Below are 24,230 nucleotides of genomic sequence, written 5' to 3'. Positions count from 1 at the left end.
TTCCTGAAGGGAGCAGCAAAAAATCAAAGAAGGCGAGACAAATCGAGTCGAGTGGGGCTGCGTAGGTACTCGTGCAAGTAAGTGTGCTTGCAGCCAAAAGAAGTGTAACAGTAGCCTACTTCAACGCCAGGTGGCGGTATGCCTCTTAAACTTTGTTTACCTCCTGCCGGAAAACAGGGAGTGGAAGAAGAAGACGCGGTGACGTCACCGTATTTTTCCAGACGATGTAAACAAGAAAAGACAGTCGAGGACAAAAAGGATCAAATGAGACTCATTTCACACATTTAGACGGCCGACATGGGGCTCCCCGTTACGATTAAAGTCAATTTCCGCGGGAACGTGAAGAGGTTTCTGGCCCAGGACCTGGACAAGCTGGAGTGGGAGTCTGTTGAAGCCTGGGTGAGCAGCTAGCTTAGCGGAGCGGAGGGTTTAAGGTGGCGCAGTTTGGAGAAAAAAGGCCCCGAGGAGCCAGACGAGGCCTGGACACGAAAAAAAACAGCTTGAGAAGAGCAGAAACTCAGACAATCTGGACTGAAAGAGTGGTTTCAAAGCCAGGGACACAGTCCTAATATGGCCTCGGAAAGTAAAATGAGCTGACTCTGTTTCGTCGTTACTGCGTTTATCCAGTACGGAGGCTGATGTTACTGATGTTTCCGTAATAAATGACAGTAAATGACAGCGATTTAAAGCGCTGGATTTGATCCCAACTCTTCTTTCTTTCTTTTCCTAGATCAAAGCTTCGTTTGGAATCAACCACTTTCAAGTGAAATATTTTGATGAGGATAACGAGGAGGTAAAGAGCTGATAATGACTTTATTATTACATTTTATGTGCCTGTCAGATTATTAATTCTGTTGTCATTTACTTTCCATTACAGATTTGCATCAACAGCCAAGGTGAGAAAATCGTATTCTTACGTTTGGGTGCTTTTCTTAACGAAACCAGAGAGCAACCAGAGAAAATCAAATACCTGAAAGTCCCTACCGGTGCTTGACTGTGCTTTAAGCAAATATTCAAACAAGGAGATATTGATCTGAGCTTGGAAAGCAACAGTAACAGGGCAGCAGGAATAGACTGGTTACTATAGAAAGGCGTATTTTGATTGTTTGACATCCAAAATCTCAGTCAGTCCAGCACTAAATGTGCTGATGATCAGTTACAAATGTGTTTATGAAGTATTTAAATGTTATTTGTTTCTTTTTTCCCCCAGATGAATACGAAGAAGCCATCAAGGTACTGAGCACTGCTGAATGTTTTTGTAGAACAGTAAAGAAAGGATTATGACTGAGGTCAAAAATGTTTCGTTGAATTGAATTGAATTGAACTTTATTGTTACTCATGTATACACACACAGAACAAGTTACGCCCATGTAGATTTACCCTGTAGCCATGACACAGCAGGAGTAGCCTTGCTTTGTTGTAGCAACAGTCTCATTCATTTGTGCATTCAGAGCGCAGAGAAGCAGGGGAACCAGTTGCACATGAATGTGTACAAGATGAAAGGGCAGGCCTGCGGAGGGCCGCTGAAGACTGAGGTGAAGGAGCTGAAAGGAGATCTGCGACCTGCTCCGCCTTACCCCTCCAGGGTCAAAACGGTGGACAAAGGCACTCAGGTCACCCCAGAGCGAGAAGCTGTAAGTAACCAGACCGATCACTCTATTCTTCGTCGTATTCACTCGTGTGCGCCGTTTGAGTTTTCAGCTCATGCACAGTGTATTAAGTATAATTTCCATGTAAATCAATTAAAGTTACACGGGTGAAACTGACTCAACTCTGAATAGTTCCGTAATGTCAGTTTGCTGATTATTTCTGATACAGGTAACAATAAAGGACAGCAAGGGGAACAAACCTGAAGATGAGCCCCCTCCCATGTGGTTTAGAGCTTACATGGAAAAGGTAAAGGTTCCTCTTCAACTGAAACATTTTAAGTGTGATTTGAATGTAGTTCTACAACAAAATGTAAAGTTTACTTACATGAGTGTCACTCTGTTTGACTAGTTCAAAGATGAGGTGGTGAAGGAGGTAGTGGAAAGGATGTGCAGTGACTTTTCGGGCCAGTGCTGTACTCACAAATCCTCCGACGGGCCCACTGAGGCTGGTGGGGCGAGCGGCGGTCTCATGGGACCCCGGCCAGGCCCCTCCACCTCCAATGGATCCCTTGGCTACACCCCAAACTGCAGCAGCTGCAACAAACTCACCTCTGAAGGAGCTTACAAGTGCAGGTAAACATACACGATTGTTGAACAATTCTAAATAGACACACTCATGCGGTTAAGTTTCTCAAATGATGTTGTGTTGCGTTTTCTTGCCAGTGTGTGCCCGTCCTGCATACTGTGCGAGATGTGCAGACATAGCCATGACCCCAGCCACAACCTTGTGAGAACCAAGACCCCTCTCTCCATCCCTGAACATGGAATGTCAGGAGAGTTGAGGTAAACCTCCAGAACTGAGAATAAATCCCAACAATCACTTCTTCTACATTAATGGAGGAAAGCCTGTATGTAAACTGCACACAAACACGGGATTGTAAAATGTTCTTTGATGCTAGATTATTGTAATTCATGCATTGTGAGTGGGGATGTAATAATTTATTGGCAAATAAACTTTGGATAGTCAACAAATAGGTGTTCCTGATGACATTTCAAACCAGGTTCCCAAGGCGAGGAGACAGGACAGTGCGCAAGGCCGAGCGACAGCGCCTCAAAGCAGAAAGAAGGCAGCTCAGAGCCGAAGTGAAGGAAATCAAGAAGAAACTGAGACTGGAGAAGAGAGGGCTGCAGTGGAGCGGGCCCTCTACCTCAGGCAGAGCCAACTTGACAAACATGGCCTCCGCATCCACCCAGGTCCCCGCCCTGCCCCCTCCTGCCGCCTCAGATACAGCCTCAGGTCCCATCCCTGCCCCGGTCCCTGATCCCCAGGCCTCCAGTCCAGAGTAAGCGCCACCTTGGAAGGGCGTCCGCCAGTGCTGGGTCCCTCAAACCCAGCATGGATGCAAAAAAAAAAAAAAAAAAACGCCTTTTTTTTTTTTTTTCAAGAAAAGAAATCAAAATATGCCATCTTTGTAATCTAGTCTGTATGAGTGTTTCGCTGGCTGCTCTGGGGTGGTGGAAAATGTTGGAACTACCTCAATGTGAAAACTGCTGCTGCTGCTTCATAGATTTTCTAAGAAAAAAAAAAAAAATGCAAAAGAAAAAAAAAATCTGGGGTCCTGCTTTTTTTGATTCGTAGAGAAGAAAAGAGATGGGTATTTTGAAAAACCAGGGCTATTTTCAACAATGCTCTGTACACTTGAAACTAGGGGTCCTGGGGTCTCGCACACGTCCTTGGTGCCCACTATGGCTGCCTTGTTTCTGGATGAAAATCTGCCTGACGGCACCCGTCTGGAGCCCGGTACCAAGTTCATCAAATACTGGAAGATGAGGAACTCGGGCACTATCAGCTGGACCTCAGAGACTAAGGTACCCCCCCCACTCGCCGAGAGGACAGGCTCCACTCTCTCTTTGCCCCCCTCCCCCCCTCCCCTCCTCCCCACTTCACTTCCACTTTGAGCCTCGGCTCATTGACTCCACTTATCCACTAACACCAGCCTCAAAGCACTAATGCCCCTTCTGTCTAAAATCATTTGGTTTTAATAGAGTTAAACCTGTGTTGTGTTTTAAGTTTGAAGTCTCTGTCATTGTTTGAGTGTGTGCGTGTGTGTGTGTATGTGTGCGTGCGTGTGTGTGTATGCGCGCCAGTGGGCCCCTCACTTCCGTATTCTGTCTGTTGTGTGACTTTGGTTGCATGCTCTCGTCTTTGTGCCTTTTTCGCATGTGTATTCCTATTTTGTGTTTTGTGTATGTGTGTACGTGCACCCAGCTAGTGTTCATGTGGGGAAACCTCGGCTTGGCGTCAGAGGAGAAGAGGGAGGTGCCCGTGCCCCTGCTGCTGCCCGGGCAGGTGGGAGTGGTCAGTGTGGCCTTTGCCGCCCCCGTGATGGAGGGGACGTACACCTCCCACTGGCGGCTGGCGCACTGCGGGTGTCAGTTTGGCCCGCGTGTGTGGTGCAGCATCGTGGTGGACCCCACCAGCAGCCGCAGCAGCCTCAGGCTTCCCAACAAACAACGGGCAAGTCTGCTTCACATCTGTCTACACGTACATCCACATCAGGGACGGGCGACTTGGATTAATGAGAGAGCAGCGGGAATGCGATCAGAATCCAGATTATGAACCCGAACTTCCTCCATGTGAATGAGAATCTTTCAACCGGTCAATTGAAAAGAAGTGCCAGTATGTCTCTGGATGGGGATTGTTAAATCAACATCCATTTATACATACACATTAGAGTCAATGGGTAATCCCACCAGATTATGAATGAAGCCAGAATTCACTCTGGACAGTCAATGACAAGGCACACACACATTTGGGTTACCAAATTACCAAGAAAAAAAACCCCATATATACTGTATACACAGGAAAAACATGCATACTCCACATAGAAAAGTTTTAAAGTCTGATTTATTACTAAGACAACCCTCCTCAGTCAATCATCAATATTTTTATCCTACTTTTTTTTTAACTACAATATCAGTGTTTTACACGAAATATTCCCAGCGTGAAAGCCCCTCCCCCATCTCAACAATCCAACACACACACACACACACACACACACACACACACACACACACACACACACACACACACACACACACACACACGGAAAAAAACCCCTTCTAAAACATAACTTTCTGGGGAACACTGGAGCCATATACAAAACTATCTGTGGTGGGAAGGTCACGTGGAATTGAATCCTTTCTGTGTGAAGTTTTTAATATTCCCCGGGTTTCTTCCGTGCGATCCGACTTCCCTCCTGTAGAGATTAAAATCATACACGCGAAATTGATTGACGACCCCAAATGACCTGAAGGTGCAAATGAGTGCGTGACCTAAACCGTCACAACCCTGGACTGGAGGCAGAAGTATAGAGGATGAAAAAAAATGGATAAAAAGAGACGTTTAAAACGAGGAATAAAGGAAAGAAGTTTGATTCACTTCTGCACATCACGACACAAACGCTACAGATGAATAAAAGTATGAACACAGACTGGAGAACGGACAGGACAAGCTCATAAACACACAAATGATTCAGGGATCTGTAGAGATATACAGCAGCAGATTTATATACACTGGAGAAAATATTCTCTCTTTTTTTACTACCTTTTAAAAGTTAAACGTTGTATCAGTCATTTTCTAACAAACCACTTCCTCCTATTTAATATGAAACATTTAATTCAGATATTTTTGTAAATAGTCTGTTGTGGTTGGAGATGGTGTTTCTTATTTATAATACTTGATTGCTTTTTGCATGCGGTGCAAGAGGATTACACTTTTTTTTTTCAGATGTTTTAATAAAAAGGCTGCAACGATTTATTTTAACTGAATTAGCCATCAGAACAATATTTCAATAAATAAAACTGATAATCATTCGCTCTTTGTTTTGACTCTCTACTTTACGAGCAACATTAATTGAGCCATCTGTGGTTTCCACTTTACATTCAGTTGAGTTTCATCAAAACCCACGTTGGCAGAAAGTAAAACTCCAGATTCACCCAATAAAATTAGGATTACCGAGAGGGACTGAATGACAAATAAGCTCCACTAGAGTTGGAATGGGAGGACACTGACCTTTTCTGCTTGATGGACACATCAGTTGACACCATCATTCTGTAGAAGTGAGTGTAAATCTAACAAAAACCCTCAACAAGACCGAGATTGTGTAGATAATAAATCCGTGTGTGTGCGTGTGTGGTTTTAAAAGGAGCCTGGTGAAGACGGGTGCTCATGACGTCGCTCTTTGTTTGTGCTTCAGAAGGACGAGGTGAAGCTGGTGGAGAAGGAGGTAAGGGCCAAGGACAGCGACTCCGGCTTGTTTGCGGACTTCCAGCACGATGACTTCTACTTCCCGTCAGTGGACCTGCTGACCCCTCAGGTGCCCGCTCACGAAACCCTTCAGTCACTGCCGCTTCCCTGCTACCAGTTGCTTTCAAGCCAAATGATGACGAACACTGATGCTGAGAATATATTCATTTTCAATTCATTTTCCTTTATCTTTTTTTTTTTTTAGGATCTGCTGTCGTTTGAGTTGCTGGATATAAATATTGTGCAGGAGCTGGAAAAGGTCCCAAACAATACTCCCGTGGGTGAGTAACCCCGTGTGCACATTGGATGTGGACTGTTTTAAATACTTGCGCTTTCACATCCTCCTCGCGCAAATCTCTTACACAACTTAACGCCGCTCTCCTGCCGTGACACAGATTTGGGGTTTTACTTTGCCCTCAGTCGTGACTCACAGGCTATCTAAGTCCTGTAAGGATACGTTTGACATGACAGAGCATGAACATGCCTTTAATGTCTCCCTCCGCTCACTCCATCAATGTTTATTCTCGTCTTTCTGCTTGATTCCTAGACTTGACTCCGTGCATGTCTCCTCTTCCTCACGATACGCCGGTGCTGGACAAAGGCGTCACCCCGCAGGACAAAGAGGAGGCAGAGGTCACAGGGGTCAGAAAACTTTTCGGTGAGAGGTTGAAAACGTTTTTTTTTTTTTAGAAAAACATGGCTACAGTTAAAACAAAGATGAGAAATATCGACACGGGATGTTGCTCATTCAGGATTGATATCACTTCTATCCTGTTTAGGAAAGACGCTGGTGTATATAATATTTGGTGGGCAGACACAGCTCATATATCTTCTCATTGTGAGTTAGTTAAAAAAGTGAAATCTGGACCAGATATCTGCACATTCATTTTATTGAAATGTCTTATTTGTATGGAGTGGGGTGTGTAGCATGAAGCAGTATCACACACTGCAGTAGTTCTAGTCGAAAGACTATGAAAATCCTCAACAGTCGGCGGATTACTCCTCTGAATGTTTGTTATATTTTTACAAAGGCATGAAACTGAGACCACCGACGGAGGTGTTGGAGCCGGCGGCCCCGGAGGAGGAGAGGGAGGAGGAGATCAGCGGAGCCCAGTTCCTGTGCGAGACGGTGATCCGCTCGCTGGCTCTGGAGGAAGCCCCCGACCACCGGCCGGTGCGCAGGGCCCAGCGAGGCAGCCTCAAAGCTCAAGGTGAGGAGCGGCGGAGCCTCCCGCAACGCCGCAACGTTGATTCTCACCGATACTTATTAACCCTCGCTTTCCTTTCTCAGTGGTTTCTCGTGGTCCAAGCATCTGCCTTGAGAGGCCAGCGGAGGTGGAGAAGATGGAGCCGGTGCAGGAGGGGCGCGTAGAGGTCGCTGCCGTTCGACCGGAGACGTCGGCTCTGCCGGCCAACAGCCAGCTCACCCAGGAAGAGCCCACCAGGCCGGGTCAGTGAGGAACCACTCATTGTTCACGGTGAAACCTCCTTAAATCTGTGGTTGCATAAAGTGTTCAACTCAAACCAGCTACAATACTCCTGTTGAAGGGAGCGGACGAATAAACATGGAAACAAACAGCATATCAGTCTATTTCAGTTTCAGGCCTTTAAAACCTGATTATTTTACAAAAACGGGACTTTTTGGACCGTATAGATGAGCACTCTGCAACGCGAGGCTCCCTGAAGTGCTCAGAAAAAGTTATATGCCAATTAATTTTCATCATAGTTTCAAAATGACTCTCCCAGCTAAATTGGTTAGAAAAGAAATTCCAGTATCTTTGAAACCATCATTCAAACTGTGGGAACCTAATTTAATGGTTTTGAAGTTTTAAAGCTTATTTTAGAGTTGAATCATCTTGCAATAAGCTCCCTTCAAAAACCAGTTAAATGAATTAGATTTATTTCCATTTAACTGAATGAGGACTCCCTGGCGCCCCCCAGAGGAGGAAAACCTTATTTACGATGCCACTGGACCGTCATGACAAGATCTCCAACATCTAAAAGCTCATTTAATGTCTTTTTTCTTTGTGTGTTTCAAACTTGAAGATGAAAACATGCAAACTTGCTCACATCTCAATAAGGACGACAAAGAAATCTCCCCAGATGTTCAAGAAGAGAAAGAGGAGGGTGCAGCGAAAGGAGAAGACTGGGACGAGGTGAGACTTTATTCCTTTTTATACTCATCATATCAGCTCCTGATCCTCGGAGGGAGAAACACACAGTCGCTCTTTGGTTCCAGTTCTTCCTCCCTTCTCCTCCTCCTCCTCCTCCTCCTCCTCAGATGTTGCTGTGTTTGTGTGCCGTGTCTCAGGTGAGCAGCCAGACCTCCTCGGTCTCCTCCTGCGACGACTACATCATCGTCCTCCCGGACTGCTTTGACACCAGCCGGCCTCTGGGGGAGTCCATGTACAGCTCCGCCATGTCGCAGCCCGACTCTGCTGCCGTCAACAAGGAGAAGAAGAGTGAAGAGGAGGAGGAGGAGGAGCCGGAGCCGGAGGAGTCCGAGCCCGAGCCCGAGCCCGAGCCCGAGTCCGACCCCGAGCCCGAGCCTGAGCCTGAGCCTGAGCCCGAGCCCGAGCCCGACCCCGAGCATGAGCCCGAGCCCGAGCCTGAGCCTGAGCCCGAGAGGGAGGAGCCCGCCACGTGGCCTCCGCCCGCCTCGCCCATCCACAGCAGCGTCAACCAGATGCTGTGTGCCTCCCAAACTCTGGACGCCGTCACGCTCACCCCCGAGGTGGTGCCTCCGCCCGTCCTGGCCCAACCGTTGCTGCCCCCGCCCACCCTCTACTCACCCAGGTCAGAGCTCAGCCAATCAAATCACAGCTCTCCAGCCATCAAATCTACACATGCAGTGTACGGATAGACGAGAATCAAACTTTAAAGATGTGAACTAGTCAGCCGGTTGAGCCTTTTCAGGTCATATCAATCATCTACATTAACCGATACATCGACCACAATCTATATTGTCTCTCGTTTGCTCTTATTCACACACGTCTCAAAGACGTACACTTTAATGGAAAAGTCCATTTTCATGGGCTCATCCTTTACCGCTTTCCGTGTCGGTGACACTTACCGTTGCAGGTCTGAGGCACTGTACCTGGCCGAGGATCCCAGTCCTCCAGCCTGTGAAGCGTACGAGCCGCACCAGCCGCGAGTCCACCTCAATAGTGAGTCCCGCACCAATTTCACTCAGTCACACATGAGCATGGCAGATTTCACGGTAACAAGTCACAGGAGACGGGATGTTTCTGCACACGGTCTTTAAATTACTGTATCTTCCAGGATTATCAACAGTTACATCTGGACATGATGCAAATATATTATATATATATATATATATATATATATTTTTTTTTTTTCAATTAATCACTTTTCTTCCATATGAATGCACAGTGCATGGAAACATGAATCATCACAGTTGTCTTTAGCAACATGTGCTGTACATTGCAGTTTCAAGCTTTCAGGATTTGTTGCTTCAGCTTCCTGTTTCTCCTCTAATGTGTGTGTGGGTGTTTTTTTTTTTTTTTTTGCTTGTTTGTTCGTTTTTTTAATGCAATTTCCTGTTTTTTATTTCTGCAGTATCATCTGGTCTGTCGAGATCAGCAGGCTCAGCATCCAGTGCCTTTGAGACCTATAATCCCAGACCCAGCAACGCCCTGCAGCCAAGGTGAGACACAGCGAGAGCAACGACTCGCTTCATCCTGACGTCTCTGGTCGTTTCCTATGTTGCGTAACTGCAGTGTTGCGTTTCCACCAGGGGCCAAGGAGGCATCACGGAGGGGCTCGTCAAGGGGGCTCTCTCAGTGGCCGCGTCCGCTTATAAAGCTCTCTTCACTGGACCAAACTGTTCCATACAGGTACGTCACGTAGCATCCAAGCAGTCTGTTTACTTTCTGTTGACTTCTGAAGTTTTGATTCTTGGAGGTCATGAGCCTTGGATTCCAGCGTCTCAGGGTAAATAATGTCAAATCGATTTGGATGTATTGCTCTAGTAAAGCCTACATGTTACCTTGTTTATGATTGTTTTTTTTCCTAGATAAAAGTACTAATAAAGTGCCTGCTGGCTGCTGCTCTGTAGCTCCCACTAGTGGCAGGCGGCTGCATGACTCTTCAACCAGTGACGCCGACTAGCGAGAGATGAATGTTTGATCGTTTTGTTGACTAATGTCGCACAACATTCATCTAACGTCATTATAAAGATGGATTTATCATTTCGTATTTTCTAGCGATGAAAAAACCCCACAACAACATAAAGTGTGATATTTGATTTCAGTTTTTTTGCACAAACCTCTGTAGGCAGTGGAGATTGTTAAGCATCATTTTCTATATTTGCAGGTTTTGTTAGCCCCGTACTTTATTTATTTTTTTATTTTTTTAAACGTTCAGGCTCAATTAACACGACGTTTCGGCTGTCTGTTTCCATGACAACTACTGCTTGTAGCCACTGTGTCTTATTGAAAAGCATGGACATCTCTATGGAAATGTGGGAAATGCAATGTACCAATGTACAAAAATTGTGTGGATTTAAAAAAAAAAAAAAAAAAAAGCTTCAAGCTAAAATCAGCTGACCTCCTGCTTCCTCTGTCTCCTCCAGCGAGGCATCGACCCGGCCGCCAGGCAGGACCCGTCCCTGATGGCCATGCTGCTGGAGATGGGCTTCAGAGACCAGCGGCTCAACCAGCAGCTGCTGAGGAAGCACGGCTACAGCCTGCTGCACACCGTCAACGAGCTGGTGCAGATGGCCGAGGACAGCCAGAACCAAGCCGTGGACGCTCTGCACTGAGGCGGCGCCGCACACAACGCCTGCACGGGAAGAACTTTATGTAAAGAGAATCTATAAATCACAGTGTATCACCCCTTCCAGTGTTCGGACGCATTCCGAGTTACTTGAAAAAGAAAAAAGAAGAAAAAAAAAAAAAAGAAAATCTGTTCATGATTCCATTGATTAACGGTTTGGAACCAAAAAATAAAAAAAACAGTGACGTCGGACAAATTGATCAACAATCGACTGAAAACGCGTTGTCGATCAGATGAAGCGGCGTCGTGATGCGACTCGTAGCCGTCGGCTCTCCAATATCCTCCTGCTGTTGCCTTTACGTTCGCTTCGCCGTTCCGATTAAAACCAACCATATGTACACGTGTAGACTATAACGGATCGTGATTAACTTCCTCCACGCCTTCGTTCACTCGCCGCAGAGCTTTAACGGTGGAAACGCACTCGGGAGAGAGAACCGAGGGGTTTAATGGGAACACAGAGGTCCTCCGTGGGGAAGCTTCAACCTGGAGGACGTCGTCGTTGAGCCAGAACGTAATCTCTCTGTTCTCCAGGAGTCGGTGTGCAGCGGCTGTAGTCTCCCAACATTTCCGCTCTTCATCACCGTGTCTTTCTCGCCGTTGTAGCTGCTTCCTCAGCGCTGAGTGCGTCTTTCTGACAGAGCTTAAGCTAGAGCCCGATCTCAAGTCGAGGAGCGAGAAGGGAGGTCGAAGGTTTACGGCGTCGGGAGGGAAACGAACGAGACGAATCCAAGACTTTTCTTGATGATCTTAGTGAAATTCTGCCTAACAATGCAATCTCTCTTCTGTATCAGAGTACTGTTATTTTAATCGTTGACATGTGGAATGTAAAACAAAACAAAACAACAACAACAAAAAAAAAACCTGAACGGATCGCTGTTCGGACTGGAGATGTTTTCTACTGCTTTTTAGGAGACACACCTGCATGACAGGTAGAGGCTTTAGAGCGTCGTGTCCTCGTGGTTCTTTAGCACAGTCACAGTGGTTCATCGCCCCCGCCTGCCTGCATCCTCACCCCCCCCCCCCCCCCCCCAAACACTAATTCAACACATTCCTCTTTTCTCACAGCGGGAAAAAAAAAAAAAACACAGGTTTTTACTTTTGAAATGAGTTTACTGAAACCTCTGTGTGCGTGTGTGTGTGTGTGTGAGAGATTAAGTTAACGTTTGCCTCTTGTTACTCTGAATGATGATTCCTCTTTATTTTATGTGTTAAAGGTTTCTCTGGACTGTCATTTTCCTCTGATTCTGTGTGTTTTGAACAACCATACTCTTTTAAGAGAATAATTCCGAATATATCTCCAGTGCTCGTCAAACGATTCCCCTGCAACGGACCGCGAACATTAAACACCCTTCTGTCAAACCGCCAATAAACTATTTGCACATCTCGTATGCCTCCGCGCTCCGTCTGTTCCCGACTCATGTTGAAATGTCAAACGAGACCGTATAGTAATTCCAGAGACGTCGCACACATTTCCAATTTGATCTTCGGGTCACAAAATAATGTGGAAACGAATTTCCTGCATGAATAAATGAAACGTATTCATGCATAAAACACGGCACACTTGCCGCATTGTTTAAAACATCAACACACCCCGTCGGATTGCGTGATGGTGTTATGTAAGACTCACTCTCCTCGACCACAGTTTCCTTCTATTTTTGCATGTTGTGGAACACGGTGGTGAAACACCAGCACAAGTCCAGACCAGACCGACACGTTTCCCCAAAACAATCCACACGGAAACTGTTCTGCTGACACGAGATGAAGCTTATATATTCTTTTACAGTCAGACTTAAAAATGTATATATATATATATATATATATATAATCGTTAATGCAATCCCTGCAAAAAAATATTCATTTTTCAAGAAAGCTGCCTGCAATGGCATGTTTTATGAAATAAAAAATCAGGGTAATGGTTCAAAGCAGCCAATAGGAAATGGGACAAAACAATAATCACAGAAAATATATTGAATTTGAAACGGTAAGAACAGTGTCTCTATGGCCACAGAGAAACTCGGGCCCCATTTACACCACAATGTTTCGCTCATTTCAGAAATGTTTTACTTTTACACATTTTGAAAACATTTTGAAATCTCCGTTTTCACTGAAGAAATAGTTAAAACGAGGGAATTTTCACGTCGAGCCATGAATTTTATGTGCATTCTACGCTATTTTTTAAAACAAAAATGCTTTTATCTCCAGTTAAAGAAGGAAAAAGAGTCAGAAGAGCAAGAAAAAAACAGCTAAAATTAATTAAAAGTAATCCTGGAAAAACAGCAAAAATCCTAAAAAGGTATAAATTGCTCGCTGAAACGGCTCTAAACATTGGCAAATGCAGAGCAGCTATAAATAGGTAAATTATCAACCAAAAAAAAATTGGTAACAAAAATATAGATTATATTTGATTTTTTTAATAAAATACATGTAAATTCTAGTTATGACACTTCATGAAAGCAACCTCAGTTTTTCGAGCGTAAAGAATTTTTTTGTCTCTTCTTCATTTCATATCATCGACACGTTTTTTGGCTCCGGGCAAATTTTATTTTGTGGGCAAATCGTCTCTATGGCTCTTTTGTTCTCAGCTGGTTGAGATGCACTGGGATATTTTCAGCCTGGTTTTTAAAACCTTATTGGAAAAAAGGGTTTCAAGGTTGTTAAAGATCCACCTTCATTCATTAATAACATTCTGAATTCTTTAGTTTCCACCTCTGATCACGAGTGAAAGTACTCAGAAAAGTGCTTCAGAATTTTCCACCTCTGAACCAAAACCTTTTAGCACTCGGAGAAGAGTTTGGGTTTTCTCCTTCCCCTCCACTAGATGGCGGTATGAGATGTTAGGAGGGTAAAAAGGGGGGAACATCATGACTCTGCCCCGAGACCTCGGAGCTGCTGAATCCGCCCCTGCATGAAGAGACTAAAGCTACAGTAAAGTCATTTCCCCCCCTCACACTCTGAAGGAAGTGAGCTGCTGTAGGGAGGAAATGTGTGTGCGTGTGAGTGTGTTTTGCCTTTCACACAGCGGACTAAACCTTTAGGAGTTTACTTCGTCTTCAGGTGAATTTTGGAGGGAAAACTCATTAAAAACGGGTAAGAACAGATGGTTCGAACCTTGAAGAGTGTTAACTGGTTTAACCCGGCTTGCAGCTGGATTATAGATTCTCTTATAATAGAAATGAAAGTGCATTTTAAATTTTTTTTTTTTTAAACAATCGCAGAAGATATTAAGTCCTTGAGTCGGGATTTCTTTTTATTCTGAGGAATAATGAACAAACCACGGTCACTCTCTTCTGAACTTGTCACGTACGTTCATATTTGGGGCTGGCACAATAGCTTCTACTTCATGTAACACTATATATTGTACGACTTAAGAATCAATAAAAAAATCTTTGAACAAATTTTAACTTTTTACTACTTTTCAGGGATTTCATCAGTTTTATTTATTTATTTGAGTAATTCTAACTCTTTTAGTACTTTAAAACTGACAAGTGTAAATCATTCGCACTTTGAGAACCTATGGTTGAGACACTGTGGAGGGACCACACGAAGCTCCAGAGCCACGGGTTCCTTATGAACTCATTAAAAGGCCGTGAGGGGAGTGTTCCTGTCACTCTGTGGACTCTGCTCTGTTCCAGATTATTATTGGTTGTTTACAGGCAGGAGGTGCAGTACATGACCGGAGAGACACTCCTGGTTCTCTTCAGTTCTTGGATGTTCTCCAATAAGAAAGCGCCATGGACGGAGCAGAGGATCCAGGTCTGACCGGCAGGACGGAGACGTCCAGGACCTTGAGGTCCTTTCCGCCGTACGGGTCCATGAACGGAGACACCTGCCCCACATGTCGAGGCACCGGGAAAATCCCCAGAGGTTGCTTATGCTTCTGTTTTCAAACGTCTGGACTATTTCAACTCCTTTGACTCGGCGCCTGTTCCTCATTCCACAACTTTTACTTTCCGGTCAGAAACTGAGGAAGACACATGACCTCCGTGTTTTCCCTGTTTGCTCGCAGGCCATGAAGACCAGCTGGTGGCTGTGATCCCGTGTAACGACGTGAGGCTGAAACCGAGACGCACGTAAGCAGCGTCTGTGTGTGTGTGTGTGTGTGTGTGTGTGTGTGTGTGTGTGTGTGTGTGTGTGTGTGTGTGTGTGTGTGTGTGTGTGTGTGTGTGTGTGCGTGTGAGTCGGTGAAGCAGCGTCGGCTCGAATTTTCAACCTTCAACTTTGAGACAAAGCATGAAACTGTTCACCTTTTGGATAGTTTGTTTCTCCTGAGAAAGCCTCCCGCTGCTTTTTCCCCCGGGAACAATGTTGCCGTCACGGCTTTCGTGTCCGCCGCCTCCAGCCCGCGGAAGTTCACGAACCCCGCCCACTCATGTGGCTGACATGCTAATGCTAATGCTAACTCCAGTGGTGGGAAAGTTCAGCTTCTACATGAACTAGTTCAAGGTTCAGTTCACAAATTTAAGAAATGAACTAGTTCAGTTCATAGTTCATAATTCGACATTTTGAACTAAATTCACAGTTCCAAAAATTAACTTTTTCCAATATGCTGCTGCGCGCTATTACCCTCAGAATACTGGCAGTTCCCCATTGTTGCCACCCATTCAGTCCACACTAGTAGCCAGCTACAGCTGGCTACTATTTCTGGACTATTGAAAATAAATAAATTTAAAAAGGAAAAAAAGAAAAAGAGAGTTACGATGCACCTGAAAGCATTACCTAAGTATCAGCGGCATGAAGCTTACGCTTAACGCTGCCACAGAAATACACCAAAAACAGAGAAGAAGACACAGAGCACGAAAACCAACAAAACCTCAAATTGGAGAAATCCAACATGTGGCCTTATTAAAGCGACTAGCATCAGTAGCTCCTGCAGCGCCATCTGGAGCAGGTAGTCCGCCATTGTTGTTGTTAAGTGACGTCGCGTAGAAGGTTGGGGGGGGGGGGGGGTCATTGGGTCAAGAGGTGGGGCAACGACGTCATCGTTTTCAGCTAATATGTGTTTTGTCCGACCACACATAGAAGACTTAGAAGGCGCCGTTTTCGAATTTCTCCACTCTGGAACCCGTTTTCAAAACAAGGGTTAGGGGGGGGGGATTACTTTTCTGTGTTCGTTGACATGACAGTGGTGCTTGGAGCCACTAAAAACAGAACGTTTTGAAAGGTGGGACTTTTTGAAAATGCTCGGGCTCTATCGCTGTGGAAACGGGGGAAAACACGAATTTTCTGAAACGCTGCTTCTGCGCATGGACACAACCGTTCCTAGTAAACAGTTTTTCTGTGGTTTGATTACAAAAACAAACAACTCGAGGCCAAACATGTGAACTACATCCTTTTCTGTGTAAATGGACATCATGTTCAAAACGTTGCCATGGAAATGTAAAAGTGTCAAACGCTATAACTTGAAATGTTGCCATGTAAACAGAGCATCAGCCTCAACCATCAAACGTGTTTTGTTTTTTTGCTCCAAGATGCAGTTTCTTGCACGTACTATGTTAGAATTAATATATCGTCAAATAATTGATGAAACAACCGCAGGTCATTGACCAAAACCAACCCCCCTTTACGACTCCTGCTAACCCGTTTAGCGTTGTAGTACAAGTTTGGTCCAGAAGATGGTGTATTGAGCCACTCCAAGAAGCAGGAAGAAGAAACATTAACTCCACAATGGCTGAAGGTCTTCTTATAACACCGCGATTGTAATATGCCACACTGGCTCAACACTGCCCCCCAGAGTGCAACTGAAGCAGGACTTTTTCTCTTTGCTACTTCTAAACATGAAGCATATATTTTTAACAGAAATTAAAGTACTTGAAAATTGTTGTTCTGTTTTTCCACATAAATTCATCTGCTTCCGTGACAACTTGCAAACAAACTTTGAAACACTGACGCGTGTTCAGTTCTTGGTGACGTGTAATATCGCCTCCAGTGGATAAATCAGGAATTGCAATGAGTTGTCTAGATTTTAAAACATTTAATTTTTCTCTATATTTCTACATCACATAGATTCTTTGTTTTTTGTTTTTTTGTTATCCAGGAAGCTGTATGTGTTCGTCTCCATGGTGGTGTGTCTCCTCCTCTGCTGCACCATCCTCTTCTTCTTCTTCCCTCGCAGTGTCAGCCTGACGCCGGTGTCTGTGCTGTCAGTTCTGGTCTTCTTCCCGCCCGGTACAGTTGAAATCGAGGTCACGGTAAGTGGAGGCGACGACGAGAGTGCGCGCAGTTCAGTGCCTTTACAGCTTCACTCACATGACTCTCTTCTGCCGTTCTGCAGTTTTGCGACGGTCAAAGTTCCTCAAAGTGTTTTTAATGATGGGAAAGTATGTCGTTGCAAAGCTGTATGTATTTCTTTTTTCTTTTTTTATTCTTTCATTCTAGAATCTCGTGGAGGTCACCAACCAGAACTTTGTCCCTGTTCAGATTGTGGAATTTAACATTCAAGCGCTGGTCGCTAACAACATCGTGGGCAAGAACAAGCTATGCAACATGACCGCCATCCAGTCCAGGTCCAAGAAATCTGTGGGTTATATGAAAAAGGAAATGCACACTTCATGTATTCGGAAGGCATTTTATTTATTTTTTTTAACCTTTTCGAATCGCGCTTTTCACAGTACGTCGTTCAAAGTGACCTCTCGATCACAGATAAAGGCCTGACGTAAGTCAATGCAACACTTTTTTCAGATTAAAAAGGACAAGACACAAACATCACTGTTAAAAGGGTCTGACGTCTTTGTTTCAGGACCTACTGCAAGTCGAGCTCCATCAAGATTCACATGTTATTCCTGCAGCTGCAGTGAGTTTCCATCTGAACTACTGTACCTACTCAAGATGTAATGGGGATATATCTGAACTAATATGTGTTTGATAGATACCCCCTGTATGTATAACATCATTCATCAGCAATATTCTGTTGACACCACTGGAGACTACGACCTGGTATAGAAAGCTCTTGACACTGAAGAATGAATTGATAATGTGGATTAAATTCATGTCTGTTTTGGCAGAATGACCATGAACATCTCCTATCTGGCCCACTCGGAGCAGCTTTCACTGGAAGCATTCGAGTACATCGACTGTGGCACCAATTCAACTCTCCCCCACCCAGTGGGAAGCAAAGGAAGACGCACCTTCTTCTTTACATGAGGTCTGGACGAGTGGATGGATTTGATCTTCTGAACACTGAGGCTGTCTTCTTCATGCCAAAGTTCGTCATGTGAATCTGTGAAGAAGCAGCATAAAACCTTGACATGCACTTTATTGTTTCATATGTGAAATCAGAATTTGTGATATTTCTGATGCAGTTGCACAATTATATTTGCATGAAGTGCAAATGCAGTGAAGAAGAGATAGATTGATCGCTTTTGCTCCACCACAAAGTGTACGGCAGCAGCAGGAACAGTGTGAGGGGGTCAGGGAGCAGCATTTTATCCTAATATATGGCAAGAAATCAGGATTTAAACAAATAATAGGAGTGTAAAACTGTCCCTTTATCTTATAAACATATTTTAGAACTGAATTCATTATAATACATCTAAAATGGTGCAAAATTATGAAAAGATTCTATTACATTTTCCTATAAAGGAACTGCTCTTCCCGATTGATTCACACAGAAATGAGCAGCCGATTGCAGCAAATCCCACAGTTCATCTCATAACAGCATTAGTGAGGTGAGGGAGTGAAAACTCAGAAGCTCATAAAGGGGGAACATCTTTAAAACATACCTCATCGCACCAATTCTAGACTTGTTGTGGTTATCTAACCTGGTGAACTTTACTGAGCTCCACTCTGCTGCTGTACAGGACCTCAGCTTATCTACGCTCGTGAAATATCAGCGATTGCTGTGAAATGAAAGTTCTATCTGATGTGGAGCACTTTGCAAACTTGTTTTTAATCCCGTTGATCAATAAAACAGTGCCTTTCTTCTACATGAGTCAATTTCAATGTGCTTTTTATTTATGCATGTTTGACACGTTTCTTCAACATAACAGGGTAACAGGAGCTCTTACTGGTTTGTACTAGAGGTCGTCACATGAGTATGAGTTCTTAATCTGCAAGCTCAATATACACAAGGTGGAGCCAAAGCCTTGCTCCAGAATGACACCGGGAGCAAACGGGGCTGTGCACTGAGGCTACAGGACATCGAATGTATTATTTTTGATGTTCGGTGAACTGAAATGGACCGTCTGTGTCTGCAGGACTCTGCTAAGATTATGTGGAGTAGATTTCAGCGGACGAATCAGGCTGAGCGGACTTTAGGATGGAAAGCTTTGTCTTTGATACGCGCCCGAAGGCCGCCGAAGAGGATGTTCCCAAGCTGAGAGCCAGACCACAGAAGAAGAGGTCATACCTCCACCAGACAGGACATTTTCACATGTCACCAAAAAATTCAATCACTTCTTTCAAGTCTCGTTATCGGTTAGCCTTACACAGGTTTTTGAGTTATCCTGTTAACCAACTAACCAACCAACTAACCAATGCTGGCACATGTAAAGCACATGTTTCAACATGTTTCACTGTGGCATGACCAGGTCCTCCCGGGACAAACATCGAGGTGTCTTCAGCCTTTATGAAGAAAAGAGCCAATTTCACCATAAGCCACCAAATAAGATTTAAAGGAATATAAGATATATAACTGATATAAACTAGAGTGGCTATGTCTATGACTCTCTGACTTCATCGTAATTTTGCTTGATTTTTATTTTTTTTTTTGCTGTTTGGTTTGGATTTTCAGTGGAAATGATTAAAAGTTCAAAGTTGTTTTTTTTTTTTTTTACAATGAATGAAATAGATAAACAAAGACTAAACCTTTTCATCGTGTACCTGCAGGACTGTTGTGTCTCAACCTTTCTTGTGTGTTTAGATCAACTTTCCACAGTGCAAGAAGATGGTTTTGTGGCGTTTTAAACACGCTGCAGTTGCGAGGCTCCGCCAGCAGGGGGTGGGGGGAAGCGCGGTGACGTCAGACGGTACGGGGAGAGAGAGAGAGAGAGAGAGAGAGAGAGAGAGCGAGAGAGAGAGAGAGGGGAGGAGCAGAGGAGGACAGAGAGAAGCAGAGGAGGACATAGGAAGACGACAGAGAGGAATACAGGAATCCGCTTCCAACCATGGCTCCGTTCACCTCCAGTGTATGATGATCTGCGTAGCACATCTCAGAGGTAAGAACCTTTTCACACAAGTTCTCAGCATCACGCATTTCTATTTCCTCCCCTGCGCAGACGCCGCATCCTGCTATTTGTGCAGTCCATCCATTAAGACGACCCTTTCCGCGGAAGTTATGTCATTAATCTGCATCTCCACCCAATCAAGTTGTTAAAAAAAAAAAAAAAGAAGAAGAAACAAACAAAATATCAGTTGGAGAGGTTGTCGTGTCTTTGCAGGCAGTGGGAACATTTCCCCGGTCTCCGCTGTAAACATTGCGGAGGGATCGTGTGTGATGGATATCAGCTGGATTAGTGCTGCAGCAGCAGTGCTCATGCATGTTATCCGTCCCTGCATGGAAATCTGGAAAAGCCTTTCAGGTTTAGCAGCCTTAAGAGGATTAAGCCCGGGCAAATAAGAAACTGCATAACCCCAGACACCCAATTAACTGTTGTTTGGCTCTGTAACGTGGCTCCGACGTTTATTGTTTTAAGAATTAGACGAAACATAGGATGGATTGTTTTAATCACTTTGATTACTTTGGGAGTCAACATGAATGGGAGCTGGTCAGGTCGTGTTGTTCATTTCTTAATAGAATGAGCCTCCGTCAGTGTTGGGAATCCACATTATAAAACATTGAATTATTTCAGTTTTGCATTCAATTCCACTAAGTGCATTTAGTCTATAAGAAGAACAATTCATTTCAATCCATTTCACATTGTATCTGAACAGCCTTTAAAGCCTTTGAGATTCGGCAGAGGAAAGTTTATCACTTTGAGAAAGTTTATCGCACTTAGAAATCCAAAACCCTCAATCTGAGCTGTAAGTTAACCTCATTTGTACACAAGAGCATACTTTGGGGCTTAAATTCAATGTAACGTGAGGAGATCTGTAAGTTATGCGTCGCACCGTACTTCTCCCGAGTGAGTACTCGCCTCGGCCAAAAGTGCATTTCAATGGAAACGGGTTTCAGACTCTGACTTCATACTCAAGTATTTCAAAGGAACCAGTTCCTCTCCTTTGTCTTCAACAAAGGTACGTTGATGCCACACATAGATAACACGACTGGATACTTGTTGGAGGCATTATCAGCACAGACGGCGAAAGTGAATGAAACAAAGGGATCCTGTGATCCCGGAAGAAATGTGGAGGCTTGTTCAAGGTTTGTACAAGTAAAAAAAAAAAACATCCTTCAAATGCACCCGGGGGATCAGGTTTTGAAGCGTTTTGAAAACGATGCCGGGTTTACACAATAACGGCAGAAACACTGAAAACGAGGTCTTTTCATGCTGGACCACTAGTTGGTGCTGTTCTTTGTCCATCTACTGAGCATGTGCACAGCCACTAGTTACTGCGGCCGTGGCGTGCACGTGTCGTATCGGAGCGTTTTCAGAAAGTATTGAAGAGCTCCCACTTTGGGAGCCGTTCTCAGAAATGTGTTGGTTTTTGTTTTTTTTTCCAAGCGGCTCCGTCGTCCCGTAAACACATCCTGAGTCTTTCAATGAGCCGTTAAAGGGTTAATAACCATTTCACACCTCGTGCCAGGAAACGACCCACAATAAATAATGACCCGAGAATCCATCACCTCCTCGGGTCTCTGTGAAAAACCACTTCCCTGTTATCTTCTCATTGAGTGCTAACCGGCCCTCTGTGTGTGTGTGTGTGTGTGTGTGTGTGTTCTGATAAGGTCTCCTTCACCATCTGATCTCCTGAGCCGCCACAAAGACCTGGAACAGATGCCAATCCACTGAGAGGCGGGAGGGGGGGGGGTTTAATCCAGGAATCTGTCACCTCAGCAGCGGGTGTGAACGATGGGGAACCAGCTGACCGACATGGCTCCCAACGCGCCGTTCCTGCCACACTTCCAGGGCCTGCACGTGGTGGTGATCGGCCTGGACTCGGCCGGCAAGACCTCGCTGCTCTACCGGCTCAAGCTCAAGGAGTTCGTGAAGACCATCCCCACCAAGGGCTTCAACACCGAGAAGATCAAGGTGGCGGTGGGGGCGTCGCGCGCCATCAACTTCCAGGTGTGGGACGTGGGCGGGCAGGACAAGCTGCGCCCGCTCTGGAAGTCCTACACGCGGCGCACGGACGGCCTGGTGTTCGTGGTGGACTCGGCCGAGCTGGAGCGCATGGAGGAGGCCAAGGTGGAGCTCCACAAGATCACCCGCACCTCGGAGAACCAGGGCGTCCCCGTGCTGGTCCTGGCCAACAAGCAGGACCTGGACGCCGCCCTGACGGTCGGCGAGGTGGAGAAGCTGCTGTCGGTGCACGAGCTGAGCGCGCACACGCTGCACCACGTGCAGAGCTGCAGCGCCGTGGACGGTCGGGGCCTGCAGCCCGGCCTGGAGAAACTCTACGAGATGATCCTCAAGAGGAAGAAGATGGTGAAGCACAACAGGAGCAGGAAGAGATGAGCGCCTCTCCGGACGCTCGTCCACTGTCCAGACGCTCGACGGGAGAAGAGCAGCTTGTGCCAACGAGACACCGGCTCCCCACACTTCCTGCGTTGTGGTGAGGAGGAATGGATTATAACCACTCCCCGAAAACTGTGGATTAAGAGGAAGGCTCGATAGCAGTTAGTCTTCACTAAGTGCTTTTTCACACTTGTTACGAGAAGGATTTCTCATTTCCGTCCACGCAGCAGGTGACCGGTGAAGAAAACAATGAATAAATATGAAGAAAATCACTCGCTTGCACAGATCTGTCCCCACTGAATGGCTGTTTCTGTTGATGCTTCCTGAAAAAATATTTATTCTTCATCTTCAAGGTTTATGTATTTGTGGGGCTTTTTTCTTTTTTTTTTTTTTTTAATTTTAAATTTTTTTTTGTAAATTGTTTGAAAAAAGAGTCGGCTGTAATATTTAGGAGGAATAGACACAGAGGGTAAGTTTCAGTTAGCACAACAATGTTTATACAAATTGTACATTTCTTTTTGTAAAGTGAACACTGAATAAATGTAAGCACTGCACAGAACCGCCCGTTTGTTTTTCTTTGTAGGTCATTGAGATGAATGGATGTAGCCCCAGGAAGTGTTTGGCGTTATGAAAGAGCTTCTATTGGCTGTATTTCTAGTGCTGAAAGTGGACCGCAGCACTGTGCGTATGAAAAGATTTCATTGCAGCAAAAGGGCTCCGCATTTATCGGCTTTTTTTAAAAATTTACTTTCTCGCCGGCAAATCATTGTTTTGGTCACTGTCACGGTATATCTTCTCTTTCAATGAAGCAATAGTTTATACATTATATGTAACGCATAGATACTTTCTGCTTTACAATGTTCACTCAGGCAAACAAACCATTTGCAGATACATCTGAACTCCTACTGTGCTCAGGCAACTGGGAAGTTGGGAATATTCCATTTCCCAGATTACGAGAAACAATAAAAAGCAACATGCCCGCTTCCTGCAGTGCAGCTTTATAAAGTCCACACACATCAACCGAGACATATAAATACGCTCAGGGGGTGAAAAAAAAAAAAAGAAAAGACGTAGTTCTACATTTATAGACATTTGCTTTTTTTGTCTGCCGTCGATAAAATATCTAGACTAGATTGTTTTACTTGGTTTTTGTTTTTTTTCAAGTACAAGCTATAAGTAAAGGGTATTATGCATGCAGTAACTACTTCATCTTGGCTTTTCCAAAAGCGGCAGGCACACTGAGGGACATAAGACTAGATTCTGGGAGCTTTCCAAAATCAACCACTTTTTTTAGTGGGAATTTCCCAGTTTGACTGCAATCAGATGTGTTCTTTCCTGTCTGGGAAAGTTCCCGTTCTTCATGACACTGGAATGAAAAAGGCAAATGTTTGTGCCGACGAGGCATTTTTGACTAACAACCAATCCAGAACATGAAATAAGCACTTCACGTTTTCTAATCTCAAGTTGAACCCTGCTTTAAATCGTTTGATCTTTTTAAGACGGCCAGGTTGGTTTTTTCATCTGTAGTTTCTTATTAGTCGGCTGCAGCTTTAAGATTTCCACCTGAAAAAGGAGCTAAAGTGGGTGAACCTCTAGTTTCACAGTGTAAACCACCTGCTGAGCAGTAACAACAGAGCATTTAGCAGCTCGAGAGAGAGAGATTTCCCTCGGGAGTTGATAAAGGACAACAGAGAGCTTGAAGCGAGTCGAGATTAGACCGTTTGGAATCTTTTGGATGCGTGAATGGAAGAGTGGTTTGTTCAGGTAAAAGATTTTGGAAGGATTTCCTGCCTCAGGTTTTGAAAAAGTAGGTAAAATAAAATAAAAAAATAGATAAATCCTTGTTGTGTTTTGTAGTTTTCCCACCCCGACTTGTGACTGTGAATCTATTTCTGGGCAGATCATGAAATGAGGCCATTGTAGGAGAGGGGGAGGTTTCAAGTCGACCTGGGGGGGGTGGGGGGGGGGGGGAGATGACGACTC

At 44.7% G+C, this 24,230-nt stretch overlaps 3 protein-coding genes across 12 annotated transcripts; all 3 read left to right on the top strand.

Annotated features, from left to right (window-relative positions):
• The first annotated feature begins 169 nt into the window (after positions 1-169).
• Positions 170-12,079, top strand: nbr1a (NBR1 autophagy cargo receptor a). Of its 2 annotated transcripts, XM_080462643.1 has the most exons (22): positions 170-399; positions 731-793; positions 878-896; positions 1,211-1,233; positions 1,452-1,634; positions 1,819-1,896; positions 1,999-2,222; positions 2,313-2,432; positions 2,651-2,932; positions 3,299-3,458; positions 3,859-4,107; positions 5,849-5,968; positions 6,104-6,179; positions 6,446-6,556; positions 6,930-7,109; positions 7,190-7,348; positions 7,945-8,054; positions 8,210-8,694; positions 8,980-9,065; positions 9,478-9,565; positions 9,656-9,755; positions 10,493-12,079. In XM_080462643.1, exons 1-22 carry the CDS (start codon positions 298-300, stop codon positions 10,679-10,681), a joined length of 3,207 nt encoding a protein of 1,068 aa, XP_080318769.1. In that variant the 5' UTR covers positions 170-297; the 3' UTR covers positions 10,682-12,079. The 2 variants fall into 2 exon arrangements, with proteins under 2 accessions (XP_080318769.1, XP_080318770.1); XM_080462644.1 differs by lacking the exon at positions 2,651-2,932.
• A 1,516-nt stretch (positions 12,080-13,595) lies between these two features.
• tmem106a (transmembrane protein 106A) lies at positions 13,596-18,617 on the top strand. 9 transcript variants are annotated; one of them, XM_080462258.1, is made up of 8 exons: positions 13,596-13,782; positions 14,349-14,559; positions 14,702-14,765; positions 16,730-16,883; positions 17,071-17,211; positions 17,304-17,347; positions 17,432-17,485; positions 17,697-18,617. In XM_080462258.1, the coding sequence occupies exons 2-8, from the start codon at positions 14,427-14,429 to the stop codon at positions 17,833-17,835; spliced, it is 729 nt and encodes a 242-aa protein (XP_080318384.1). In that variant the 5' UTR covers positions 13,596-13,782; positions 14,349-14,426; the 3' UTR covers positions 17,836-18,617. The 9 variants fall into 9 exon arrangements, with proteins under 9 accessions (XP_080318384.1, XP_080318388.1, XP_080318392.1 ...); XM_080462262.1 differs by having other exon boundaries at positions 13,642-13,688; XM_080462266.1 differs by having other exon boundaries at positions 13,642-13,749; positions 14,419-14,559.
• Positions 18,618-19,721: 1,104 nt separating this feature from the next.
• Positions 19,722-23,230, top strand: arl4d (ADP-ribosylation factor-like 4D). Its single transcript, XM_080458989.1, has 2 exons — positions 19,722-19,847; positions 21,518-23,230. Exon 2 carries the CDS (start codon positions 21,642-21,644, stop codon positions 22,245-22,247), a length of 606 nt encoding a protein of 201 aa, XP_080315115.1. The 5' UTR covers positions 19,722-19,847; positions 21,518-21,641; the 3' UTR covers positions 22,248-23,230.
• Positions 23,231-24,230: the final 1,000 nt, after the last annotated feature.

Source organism: Lipophrys pholis, assembly GCF_963383615.2.
Source record: "Lipophrys pholis genome assembly, chromosome: 1".
NCBI lineage: Eukaryota > Metazoa > Chordata > Actinopteri > Blenniiformes > Blenniidae > Lipophrys > Lipophrys pholis.
The sequence above is the reverse complement of the archived record's forward strand: the minus strand, read 5'-3'. Positions and strand labels throughout refer to the sequence as shown.